The following is a 14,331-nucleotide window of genomic DNA, read 5'->3' as shown; positions in this document are numbered from 1 at the left end:
ATTTAATCAAAACCACCCTTAATAAGTATTTTTAAAATCTTTCTCGAAAATGAAAACAAAAAATTGTACACATTAGGGGCCGCAGATTAATTGTTAGCTGTGGGGAAAAAAAGAGAAATGCTATCGAAATCTGCCTAATCACTGTACAAAAAGCGACCGTTTATAACTGATATAATTCTTGGCAGAAGATAAGAGTGAGTCCAAAAATTTTGACAGTTTGTGACAAAAGAGAAAGAGGCGGTACGAAGAAATGTGACTTATCACACATTGTCGTTAAAATTAAAACTTTTGAAATCATCAGATTAAATATTTTTATGTTATTAGTTTTCATATTTTTCATCAGAGTAAGTACACGATTAACCATTATCGTTATTATGCTCGCAAATATCATTAAACACGTAGTTGAGATAAAAATTGGAAATCGTAATGTGAACGATAAAATGTGTTTGGTTTATGAACTACTAATAAATATTTATGTAACATAGCGTGACATGGGGATAAGGTGACACTCTGTGACAGAGAGGTCAAAAGTAATCATTAAAAAGTGTGACATCATTTATGAACGGCACCGAAGGCGAATGTGATAAACCAGATAGGTTTGATTGCCCGAAAGACAGAAAGACGTTTATTAGAAACATCTTCAAGTTTTAAATCTCCAATTCAACCCGTCTCAATACACGCGTCCCCTGTATTGTGAGATTTCAAAGGCGTTTTACTTTTTCTTCCTTAGATAAAAACTCATTTGGAACTCCCAATGTATATGCTTCTCTTTATTTTAATTTTGATGAGGACTCTGAAAATACATACTAAAGGTGGTCTTTACGGAACACCATGTATATATATATATATATAAAAAACTGGAAAATATAGAACACCTGTTAATCATACGAGCACGATTTTATAAGACAAAATGACAATTTCTGTTTACGGTTAATGTAAAATCAATTGTTATTTCACTACCTCTACAAATAATCAATGAAGCACAAAAGTTTGCAGCTGTGCACTATGTATTTAAATGAAATATTTTAACTATGAAATGAATTTATATGTAAATAAAAATCACTGCAGTTAAACTTCTGTTTTATATTATTAATCTTTTGATTTCATGTATCGGCAACGGTATAACTTTTCAATTTATGTAACCAAATGTAGATAACACTGGTGAATAATACGGCAGATAGGTGAAATATACGAATGAATTGCGCCTTTAATGATAGAAGCATAAAATTTGGTACACATGTATAACATAAAGGAAGCTTTAATTTCAGATGTGAGGCTATCTCAGATTTAGCTGATAACAATAGTAGTGCATTTGTATGACACTAAACATTTCATACAATAGTAAAGCTCTTAAATTGCCAAAATTATATGACTGTTCGAAAGTATAGTACAGTCAAAAATATAAAAAATAGATAACTTTTCACCTTTGATTTGACGAATTTTCATTTGTTATCATATAACTACTGATTTTATTACTTTCTGGTTAAGATTCTATCCAGTGATTGCTAATTATATAATAACAGGGTCGCCAACTACTACGTTTTTTGCAAAATATATTTCTGAATGGTAGACAGTTAAACACTAAAGCTTTTAGAATTTTTAGTAACTTTGTCAGCTTTTTAAGAGCTTTACCAGGAGAGAAATGTGTTCTGTTCGGTTTAGCTGGGCTCCTGGGGCCAAATACTGAACCTTTTCCCATTCATCATGAAATACCCATAATGCAGGGCTCGAAAAACCGCCCGTCCTCGTCGGTCAAAAATTTCCCGCGGACAACGAATTTCTCGAATCAGACGCCAGCGCGGACGGCCATTTTCCCGTTAATGTTCGTGATACACTTTCAATTTTTGTTATCTTACAAGAGTCTAGCGCCTCACTTCTAAAATGACCCTATAATCTAGAAATCCCGTACAGCAACATATTGCGCATGGTGGATTGATGTTTTTACAGCCTGGGAGTACTGCAGCAGTTGAAAGGGACTTTTCAGCAATGAACTTACAAAAAAAAAAAAAAAAAAAAACATTACGTAAGCGTTAAACGTAATTATGAACAACCACCTAAATGGAAAACCCCTTTCAGATTTCTGTTCAGAAACCTCTGTAAATCATAGACTTGACTGTGGAACTGGCAAATGTCATATTTGATTCATTTAAAAAACGCACTACACTCGGATAAATTGACATTCCAGATAACTTGATCTTTGTCATTTAAATTATTTCATGAAAGAAAGAAATTATTTCATAAAAGAAATGCTAGGTTTTACTATTAGTAACCTAGTATTTCTTTTATTACTGTATAATGTAATCCTAGTAGCAACTAATTCATTATGTAATTTATATAAATGTTTGTAATAAATAAGAAAAAATAATATTTTTATTTATTTAGAAGCGACGGGTTAGTTTCAAAGGAGGACGGGTACATTGTTGGACAAGCCGTCCTCGGGGACGGTAAAATTTCTGAGTTTTTTCAAGCCCTGCCATAATGGACATACATAGTACTGTTTGTACTACTGGTTCAAATGAACCTGAAAATAAAAATAAAGCATATCATGGGTGATACGCCGGCATGATGGAAATGCTCCACATCTAGGTCTTTTTGGTTGGAAGCAGTGAGAGAAGTAGTGTAGCTACTTGATCGTCTTTGAGTAGTTCCTTAATAAGGCTTAGGAATTTCGCAGCATTACTGGGGGCATCCTGTGTTTTCCTAGTGAAGATTCTATGATTCCCCATTGGTCTGACACCACATCCCGTAAAACAGGCAGGGTGATCGAAGAGAAATGTGTCCTAATAGTGTCTTTTTTTATAAGCTTTCGAATCATTTACAGGTAGTGGTATGAAAAATAACTTTAAATCACATTTATAAAAGAAAGAATTATATATTAAAGCATAAACTTAGCTACCACTAGAAGAAATTTTTCCAAAAAGCGTAGAAAGTTGGCAGGCCTGTAATACCATAAAAAAATTGGTTTTATCAATGTAGACAGGAATGATTTTAACTCTCTTAGAAAATTGTTAGAAAGGTTGCATATCCATCATTTATACATAATGGTGATCAAAATCATTATAAATCAACTATCTGTGCAGTGCGCAAAAAAAAAAAAAAAAAAAGGATTTTAATCTGAATAACTTCCGTTTCAATAATCATATTTTCACGAACTAAATGTCAATCTTAATGGTTTTAGGGGACCACATCAGGAGGAATAATTTAAGATAACTATTAACAGCTAACGATGCAATCGACAAGAGAAAAATACTTAATGTTTCTTCGTTGCTAAGCAGCCAAGTTGAGACAATAAAAAAGAATGAAATAAAAGCTTATCATTCATTATTTTCAGTTAGCTAACGAAAACTTTTTTTTTTTAATAGTTAATAGAAAAATATCTCGTAGTTTCTAACCAAGAGACATTTTTTGGACTCATTTCAGCCCAAAAAACAAAAGTTGTTTTCATTTTTATCTTCTTTAAAAAAAAAAAAAAAAATATGAATCGATTAATAAATTATTTATGATTTTCCAAGATTTTAGTATTTGAACACATGATTTTTTTCTGTGGCATTATTTGCATCTTTAAACTTTACAAATATAAACATTTTATACGAAAACGAAATTTTCATTAATTATGTATACAGAGTTGTAGAACGAATTCCAAAAAAGATGCAGAGTATCTGTAAGAGATAATAACTATAATACACATTCGCAAGGTTTTATATAATTTATCATATTTTTTTTCAATAGTTGAAAAAATTAGTGAATAAACCATTGAAATATGTATGTTCAAGAATTTTGCATGATTCGTTTTTTGAAAAAATCATTTCATGCTGTCAAATATGTGATTTTACGCGGCATTCATTTTATAAAGATATTTTGCAAATAGCATCCTGATGTTTCAATACAGTATGACACGGATTTTCCTAAATTCGCCAAAAAATTTCGCTCAACATATTTTTCAAGTACGATCAACTATAATCTCCAAATATCGTTACTATAATTTCTTTGATTAATTCATTTTATTACAAATTTACTTCACGATTCTTACCATCACTAACAGAGCCCGCGCTAAGGATTTCAAATTATTAGCTAGTAAATTAGCTAAATATCAAAAGTATTTGCCAATTTTCGAAAGTCTTAGCCAAATGCAAATCTTCACAATTTATTAAAATTAATTTTTCTCCCATGGAAAACTGTTTTACGGTAGTTTGTTTCAGGCTTATATAATTTGGACCCAATTCTAATTGGTTATGCAGTGCATCGTCCGAAAATTATTGTAATCGAATAAAAAATACTGATTTGTTCATAGAAAATCATTTTGGTGTAATTTTGAGGATCGAGTTAGATATATATTTTTTTCCAGTGGAAAAAAAATCATTCACCAAATCGCAATTTTATTCGCCAAATTTACGATTTTATCGCATTTGGTGAGGTGGCATGGTGGCAAATGCTTAGCACAGTTCATGACCATGAATTGAGATAGTTGGTAGAAGAACCGAGCTCGCTTTATTCCTTCCGAAAAGACTCGCCACAGATACCAAGAAAAGGGCTGAAGTCACGTGATAGAAAAAGTGCAATACTTGAATTATATAGATACAGAAATTTATATTACTCTATGAAAAGAAGAATATTTTATAAATATTATAGTTCTGCACGTTCTGAAATCACATTTATTCATTGGAATGAAGTAAGCAATGTGAACTTCGCTTTATTTTATAATCAATTGAAGATAAAAAAAAAGAAGATATTTTATTGTTATACGCACATCTGTAACAGTATACGATCACGAAATCCGAGGTTATCGGTTGTAAGTTTGTTAGAAGGAAAAAATTATTGACAAATTTTTTCTTCTAATGTTGGGCCCGTTCTGTTTCCGAAAGATTTACCATTGTTCTGGGTCGTTTTTTTTCTTCAAGTTTTTCTGTCTTTTTCTTAAGGAAATTTTGCATCTTTTTTGCTGCTGAAAAGAAATAACGTCTTACTCTACCAATGATTCTCATATAACTAAAAGAAAAATTGATAAATGAAAGCCTGAAAATATGCCCCCCCCCCTAGAAGGCGTATTCAAGCGTTGCGATAGCGAATACAGTTATCACCCATGTATATTGTAATAACTGCATAAAACAACCGATTTAAAATTCAAGATTTTCTTTTGTTCCTAACAGGGCTTAAAATGTCAATTTGAAAATGTTGCCTTTCTTTTTTAAAAAAACATAAGTTCGTTTAAAAAAATTAATTTAATCTTTACGTTTTGAAAGTTTTATCACTGAAAGATAAAACAACTTGTAAAATTAAATATTTTGAAATAAAAAAAAAAAAGAAAAACTTTTTTTCTTTGCCTTCTCCGAAAAAAATAAAAAATTCTTGACGAATACCAGGAAAAAAAAAAAAGATTGCCTGAAAGAATTTCGGTGCTTAGAAATAAAATAAAGAAAAAAAAATTTCAGTTTTAATATTTAAGAGATGCTTTGATGTTGCAGCAAATAGATTTGCAATACTTTAATCATTATTATTTATGCTCACCAAGAGACTGCTCAAGGTAGTACTAAATTTCCGGAAAAATAGCTTCGAGGAATAAAACAATTTTGCTCGACATTTTATCTAAATAAGAAATAAAATATTTTTGTACTATAAAGGTTTTCAGAGAAAATATGTTTTTGCTTCTGATTCAGCAACTTAATTAATAATTACCATCTTTGAGGCCGCTAACCAGAAACAATTAAGATTGACTTTTGTTGCTAGAAAATCCGAACATTAGATCCAATTTTTTCTCGCACTGTGCGCACATTAATTAAGTATGTAATCATCCAAGAACAACATTTAACCTCAAAAGCAAAGACTTTTTCAAAAAATGGATGGTGATTTCAAGATGATAATTTCAATAACGAAGTAAAGCATAAATAAAGCTTGGAAATCCTTTTAGAAAATTTCTAAATGCTTATTATTTTTCTTTATCTAAGCATGAAAGTAACTAATAGTATGAAGAGATTTGTAAAATATCAAATATCCATTCTATTATTTGATCCTGGTACATATTAAGGCGATATCGGGCAACTTCGATTTGGAAAAATTTTATTTCTTGTTTGTTGTATTATTGCGTACATAAAGCTTGGTAATTTTTTTAAATCTCTAGCACGTTAATTTTGCTCACGAAAGACAGTCAGAACGTTCGTTTACTTTCTCAAAAAATAAACAACAAATCGACAACAATCGTCAAGAGAACACACTGTTGGCTGGACAAATGGCCAGATCGGCGAAAGTTTTGCTAAAGGAAAGAGTACAGCGCCCTCTGCTCCAGAAATTACTCTCCGTTTTCGATTAAATCGATACTATGCATTTTTGTTTAATCGATAACGAACATGCGGTTTGTTTCGTTCACTTTGTTTATATTTGAATGATTTGAACTTAGTAAATTGTTTAATTATGAGGATTAATCTTGTATTAATTGAATATGTTAAAAGTCCCTCAAGAATTTCTCAGATACCACTTTGAATTCAAAATATGTGACTCAGTCCATTGTAAAGTAGCACCGATAATGTGGAATTAGATTTTCAGCTTTCATATTCATGTTTTTGTATTGATATAGAAGGAAAAGTTTCTTCTCTTGCACTAAATGTAAAGTTTCCAAAATATGTTATTTAATATGATTAGAATCTTTAATTAATAATATCGATCCTTATTACACCTCTGCCGTATATGCTAAACACATACATTTATTTATTTATTTTTAATTATTATATAAATTTAAAACCATACTTTATTTCAACTTGGTTTCATTATTATTATTATCATTATTAAGCAGGAACAAAAAGATTTCATCCTGAAAGGAAGAAAATTTTCATTATAATTTTATGGTTACGGGGTTATGATTACAAAAAAATCTCATTTTGGTCAATGTCTTATTTTTTTTAAAATCAAATCATTACTTTATGAACATGTTATTTTTTTCTAAATCAAGTTATTACTTTATGAACATGTTATATAAAATATTATAAAATCTCTGCTTATATTGCTGATGGGAATTTTTAGATAAAACTAAATTTTTTTATTCAGAAAAATATACCCATTATGTTGAGTGTACACTGACAAAATTAAATTTGGAACTTTCGATGCATGTTTTAACTAATTAGCTTCCAAGTATCTGAAAAAGAAATTAATTAATAGAATATAGTGTTATCAATACTTTAATGAAATTAAAGTAGGTTTTAAACCTACTCTAATTACCTAACTACTACTTTATTAAACCTAATAAAACTTTAATGTTTTTATCATGAAAAAAAAACTAATTATGGTTATTGCCTTATTTCTTTGAAATAAGAAATAATTTTTTATGTAAGTCTCATAAAAATACTATGAAATCTCTCTTTGAGTTGTCACAGAATTGGTTAATGCAATTTCCAATTATCTTTCCTGAGATTTAGCTATTCTGTGTAAACAATGACAAAATTTAAATTTTTAATATATATATGTTTTAATTAATAAGGATCCGAATATTTAGAAAAATAATGAACCCTTTAAAATATATTAACATAAATATCTGAAAAAAGTAAATTTTTCTTGTTTTTTTTTGTTAATAAATTAGACTTATTATGGTCGATGCCATATTTCTTTCAAAAATATAATTAACTGTTATTTGAAAGTTTTATAAAAATATTACACAATCTCAGTTTCATATTGGTGTTGAAGATTAAGAATGGTCTGTAAAACTGAGACCATTAAAATTTGACTCACATTACCATAAAATAATTATTGATGTGTTTTGGCGAGCAATTAATATAAAGAGATGGTATGCTGTTTAGGTTTTTTTAATTTTATTTAGTTCAATGCTTTGGTTTGAAATTTTGTAAAAAACTGGAATATTTTATCGGTAATTGTGACAGGGATTATAAATCTTTTTCATATACACTCCAACATTTGGGATTTGAGCAAAGTAATTTTTCCTTTGGTAGTGAATTAACTCAGAAATGTTTGAAACTTTTATCAGATCTTAAGCTCTTATGAAACTTTTTATCAGATCTTAAAAGCAAGAAGTATTGTCTATCTGATACTTATTTTATCAGTTTAAATCATTTGCATATAGTGGTGAACAATATTGCTTTTAATTAAAGTTTATTGAAATATTAATACAGTATACTCTCAATATCTCAAAGTTGAAGGAACACTAAAAAAATTTCAAGATAAGTACAGAACTAAATATGTTCAAAAAAGTAAAAATATATATTCTAAAATGTTACTCTAAAAATTAAAGTCATGAAAGAAGAATAATTATTATCAAATCTTTATGTAATTATAGCTGAATATAATTCTAAATACAGCAATTTTATTTTTAAGAAGTAAGACAATGACAATTATGCATAAATAGAATTGGTTTGCAATGAACTTAGATTGTGATTCTTCCAAAAAAATTTTTTTTCTATTTAAAAAAAAGAAGAAAAATACATTACAAGGTTTTGAGAATAAACCCTTTGAATTCAAATTAACATTAGGTGGATCTATAATGCCAAGGGGGAAATATATTTTTTTGACATAATAAAGTTTTCAAGATTCAACGTTACTTTTGCTACCTTTAGGAAAAACATTATTTGAAATTATGAAACTTCCATAGTAGTTGGAAAGTGGTGCTTTTAGTTAATGGTCTTTCGTATTAAATTTTTTTGATTTCTATTCCTTCCTATTATTTATTGCATGAACTCTAACAGACATAAATATGCATTTTCATTAATAAACATCTAATCACTCTGAAAAATAATGAATTCTGAAAATATAATACTATCAGTACTTAAATAAAAAAGAAAAAAAAAAATTGTAACAAAAAAAACTAGACTTATAAACAAAGAAACACCCAAATATTCAGAAAAGTTAAATTGTAAAATGTATCTACATAAATCTCTCTCTAAAAAAAAAAATTACCAAAAGTTTGAAAGAATAAACTAGACTTATTATGGTCATTGCCAAATTTCTTTGAAAATTAAATAATTCCCTTGTGAAACTGTTACATATTTATAAAAAATCTTTATTCTTGTGTTGGTAATGGTAAACAGAATATTAAATTTAATGTAAGAATGTTAATGTACAGAATATTAAATTTAATGTAAGTTAAAAACTGTCATGAAATATTTTAGATGACTGATCTCATTCAGAATGTTCAAGATGTCTATAAGAAGTGGGAATCGAGAGGGGCTTCAAACTTTAACTCTAGGGGCAGTAGAGCACAAAGATCAGCTGAGCGCTGCAGGAGTGGAATACTATATTCAGACTCATCTTATAACCGGCCAAGGGATGGAAGATTCAGACAACGTACTAGAGCACCATTCCTGAAACTTGTAAGTAAAGTATATGAATTGTCAGTAATAGCTGTGATATTTCATTGTAATGGCACAAGGGTAATTCTGCCATTTATAATTGAATTATTATTATTTTTTTAAAATTATAAACTCACAGTTGCAGACAAAACATAATGTGTTATGATTGTAATACCTAGTTTTAAATTTTTAAAAATTTTTTTAAACTGCTGCTTGAATTTTTTTTTGCCGAGTTATATGCTTCTAAAGTCTGCAGCATTACTTGCTTCTAGAGTGTGCACCATTAACTCATGCCTGCAGACATAGCATAATGTGTTATGAATGTAATACCTAGTTTTTAATTTTTTAACTAATTAATGTTACTGAAAATTGGAGAAAAATATAAGTCTAAATAACAGAAAGACTTTACATAAATTATTAGAGCTGCTTGAATTTTTTAAACTGAGTTATATGCTTCTATAGTCTGTACCATAAACTCACAGTTGCAGATATAACATAATGTGTTATGAATCAGGGTGCGTAGCGTTTGTAAAAAGTACTTAAAGGTGCTTTTCGTGAGATTTCGTTTTTAAAAGCTTTTAAAGGTGCTTTTTTCATCTGGCGTTTTTTAAAAGTGCTTTTTTTCACGAAAATTTTTTTTTTCCTTCAGTGATATCTGGCGGATCCCCTGCATTTCACGAAAAATGGGGAGTTTGCTATGTAATCATTCACACGGACTTCATGTTGTACCCACGTTATGACTTGCGCATGCGCGCACACTCGAAATTGAAACCCGAGTGCTCCAATTCGGATAGAGTCAGATTCTTATTAAATGTTTTTCTTTTTTATTTATAATTTTATTCTTTTTTATTTTATTTTACTTCTTACACTTTTTTGATGTAGGGGGTAAGGGTACTTTTGTTCTGAGTTCAAGGTCAAGTTGAATTCACTCGGTGATGTGGGAAAGTACTGATTGTTTCGATTTACGTCCGTTTCTTTTTGAGTTTTTTTTTTTTTTTAATGCTAAAATTGTTCATAAAAAGTTTTTGTTTTTCAATAACATCATTGATTCAATATGAATTTTTTGAGTTCTTGAAAATTTTTGTAAAGTGCTTGAAAAGTTTTTAAAAAGTGCTTATTTTTGATTCAAAGATTTGGCTACGCACCCTGTGAATTTAATACTCAGTTTTTAATTTTTAAAAATTTAAACTAAGTAAATGTACTTAAAATTGGAATCAGTCTAAATAATAGAAAAACTTATCTTAACATAAATTATTAAAGCTGCTTGAATTTTTTAAACTGCTTCTGAAGTCTGTAAATATCAATGTTAAACGGCGCAGCTGCCCGAAATTTTTATAATAGTTTTTTCACTCTTGAAGGCTTAATCAAATATAGGTACTATTTTAATAGAAAAGGGTAAAAAAATAATATATATATATAAGGTATAAAACTTTTTGGCCAAGTTCGCATACTATATATATATTTGACCTGATTTATAGCCAAATAACAATAAGTTGAAAATTGCTTACAAAAATTTTGTAAAAAAAAAAAAAACTTTTTTAAAATTTTTTTAATGAACTTTGCACTGGCATATTTATTTAGAATTCATTATTTTTTTTACAAAATTACCCTAAACTCACTGGTTAATTTTTTTTTTATAATTTAATTTTTATATTTAAATAATTTACAAAAAGAAAGAAAGAAAAGAAAAATTCTGTTTACAATCTGAAGTTGAAATTGAATTTATAGGGATCACCCTGAGATCTTAAAAAATTATAGCTCCAAGTTGTTCCAAAACATCCTACTCATCATTACGATTAATTTATTGTTCTTTTTTGATGATAGATGTCACCACTAGTATCATCTATTTTCTCCCTTCTTCTCAGTAAGCTATTTATAACTTCCTAGAACTTTTTCTCCTTTACAGCCTAAGTATGATGGTCTTGCTCAGTTTAAGATGGCTCCCTGTGTTGCAGCTGAGAACAAACAGCGGCCTTTCATGGGAACTTGCTGTTCAAAGTGTCTTCCATTGAGCAGGGTAGTAATATTCTTTTTTCATTTGTTGTTTATGCTATTCCTTCTTTCTAGATTTAAGGATTTTATTGTCTATATCTGATAATATTTACTTTACTGTATTTTCTTCTTTTGGCTTAATCCTGAATTATTTTTGCTCTTCCGCATTTTTGAAAATTTTTTAAATTAAGAAAATTTTTGAAAATTTTTTAAATTAAGAAAATTTTTGAAAAAGAAAAAAAAAATCAGTTTTTTCCTTTTTTTAGTTATGAAATTTTCTGGAAAGATTATATGTATTGGAAAGCCTGTTTCCGTAGAGATTGCATTAATATATAGAGCTTAAACTTTTCTCCTGGAGATTAATAAAATGCACTTATCTGATTTTACAAATATGTATAATTTTTTTTTTTTTTTCAAAATTTTTTTCAGGCTTCTGTAACAGATGCAAGAGTTTTTTCTCTCAGTGTGTGCAACATTCTCCACATTCCTCATTTCCAAAGGTAAATGTTTATATACATTATAATATACATTATAATACATTATTATATACATTATATACATTAATATTATATTATTATATACATTATAATACATTACAATATTACTAATTGTTATATACATAATAGTTATCTTTGAAAGAAATTATTGATAATTTTTTACTTATGGCTTTGTGCTTAAACTTTATTTTGTTATCTTACCTTTATTATTTTTATTTCAATGTACCGAATGAACTTTTAGAAGTTATTTTGTAATATTAAATGTCTAATTATTGTAATTTAATTTTGACTTTTAAATTAAGAAATTTTTAAAAATCTGAAAGAAGCTTGTCTAATGAAATAGTATAATATTATCTATACAAAATAATTTATCTTAAAAACAGACAATTTACAATATTTTTCATATTGAAAGCTAATCCTTCACAAAAATTTTGTTTTGAAAAAATGCAGCTATTGACTCCATTAATCCATCTTCTGCGTGTAGTTGGAGAGAAAAAAATACTTTTCTATTAGCTTACGTATTATTTTATACTGAAACTTTTATTTCAGTGGAATCATAATTACCAAAATGAAGTGACAAATATGACCGACCAATATAAATACATGATGTTAACTACATTGATCATAAAAATATGCTAATTTTTTGCATCAATGGATCTTTTTACCAAAATTTCAAACAGTTCCTTCCCTGATTAGTCATTTTGATTTATTTTTATAAAATATATGATTAATTTTACTTAATTTACCTGTACAAGTACTTTTTTTAGTACACTTCTAGTGCTAAAAAAATAGTTATTACTCAACTCATCTCAATAGTTTTATAATCGTGTTAGGTGAGAATTATGCCATTCATCTACTAATTTATTGCATTTCTTTTAGCACACTTTTAGTGCTGAAAATTACTCAAAAGTTTGTTAACTGGTAAGATACAAATTGTGTTCATGATTCAGATTGATTTTAATTCATTACTTAGCACATTTTCAGTGTTGGATATTACTTGTGACTCAACTCAATAGTTTTTTTCTCCTTTAAAATATTATGTTATTAATTCAACTTAATTTGCTTAATCTAGTGCATTTCTTTCAGTGCATTCTTCATGCTAAAAATTACTTATGACTCAACTCAATAGTTTGTTTTTAATCCTTAAGCTACAAATTATGTTATTAATTCAACTTTTACTAATATAGGGTTCTAGTTTTAGAGCATTTCTAGTGTGAAGTATTATGACTCAATTCATTTATTTTTTAACCTTGTAAGATATAATTTAAACTATTAATTCAACCCAATTTGCATGTTCTTGTATTTTTTTCTTTCTGTTAGAGAAAGTTATTGTCTAGGCAAACTAATAATTTTCATTATATTATTTCAGCTTAGATTTCAGCGTTGTGCTAAATATATTGAAGAGAAATAAAAAGTCTTCTTATCCTGATATTAGTGCAAATGTTTTGAAGTGTGAAAGGTAATTTATTAGCTGTGATTTATTGTTATCTAACTAAACCTTTTAAAATCACTTTTATTAAAATATTTAAAAAAAATTTTAAACAACTATTTAAAAATTGACATTAATTTTTAATCACAATGATACATTATTATGCAGTCAAACAAGTGATTCTCAAATTCTGAATATTTGTAAAGTAAGCTTATTCCTCCTATTACTTAAAAACTGTACTAAGTTTGATACAAAACCGAATGCAATCTAAGTCATTCTGAAAACAAACAAGTCATTTTTGTGCAAATAAATGACAAAAATACATTTAACTTACACAACTAGAGTCTGATGCTATTAAAGCATTTATCTATAGATTAGAAATAGAAGAATTAAATTGTAGGCAATTAATAGAAATTTTCACTGACATTACTGTTAGTAGTAGAATATATATTAAAAATTTTTTAATTCTATAGATGTTATTTTACTATTTTTGTGCATTTTAAAAATGTTAATTGATTTTAGGCTACTATTTGTATTGCTCTCTTTTTCTATATGCTTATTATTCATGAATATATTTTTTTCAACTATTGTGAAGGAAATATATAACTTTATTTTGTAAATGTATATGCCGTAAACTAATTGAAAATTCAACTTTTTGTAAATTTCACTTACTTTTGCAAATAACCAGTCTAATTGAAGAAAATTCATGTGTTTTCTAATCTGTCTGATATTTTTGAGGCTTATTACAATCAGCCTGTATGTTTTTAGGCTATTTGAAAATGTTTAAAAGAATAACTCAGATTTAAATTGCTTAGGCATATTGCAATAAGCTGTTAATTAAAGTTTAGTTAAAGTCTTATAGACATTATTTGAAAAAAGTTTTAAAGATATTATTTGAGTTTTTAAAATGTATGTATATAACTGTTACATATTTTCAATCCAGTGAATCGTGGAATATCAGTTTATATTGAGCAAATGTTTAAAATTAAATATCAGCAAAAAATGCAGTTAAATATTTTTTATTCATATGCAGTAGTTGAAGTTTAAAGTGTCTTAACTATTTTTAGAATCATAGACTTAGGCAATTATGAACTGTTTTAACAGTAAATTCCACATGTTCTGCCCAAAT

General features: G+C 27.7%; 1 protein-coding gene across 2 annotated transcripts in view; it reads left to right on the top strand.

Annotated features, from left to right (window-relative positions):
• The first annotated feature begins 6,320 nt into the window (after window positions 1-6,320).
• Window positions 6,321-14,331, top strand: part of LOC107447870 (glycerol-3-phosphate acyltransferase 1, mitochondrial) — a 37,504-nt gene continuing 29,493 nt past the window's right edge. Inside the window, exons 1-5 of one of the 2 annotated variants that reach the window (XM_087160580.1) lie at window positions 6,321-6,597; window positions 9,105-9,305; window positions 11,191-11,301; window positions 11,706-11,776; window positions 13,143-13,232. In XM_087160580.1, the coding sequence (XP_087016706.1) occupies window positions 9,105-9,305; window positions 11,191-11,301; window positions 11,706-11,776; window positions 13,143-13,232 (473 nt within the window). In that variant the 5' untranslated portion in view covers window positions 6,321-6,597. The remainder of the gene's footprint in view (window positions 6,598-9,104; window positions 9,306-11,190; window positions 11,302-11,705; window positions 11,777-13,142; window positions 13,233-14,331) is intronic. The other variant, XM_087160581.1, reaches the window with a different exon arrangement.

This window comes from Parasteatoda tepidariorum, chromosome 4 (assembly GCF_982258835.1).
Source record: "Parasteatoda tepidariorum strain Cologne lab strain chromosome 4, Ptep-v5.0, whole genome shotgun sequence".
NCBI lineage: Eukaryota > Metazoa > Arthropoda > Arachnida > Araneae > Theridiidae > Parasteatoda > Parasteatoda tepidariorum.
This window is presented reverse-complemented; position numbering and strand designations above follow the sequence as displayed.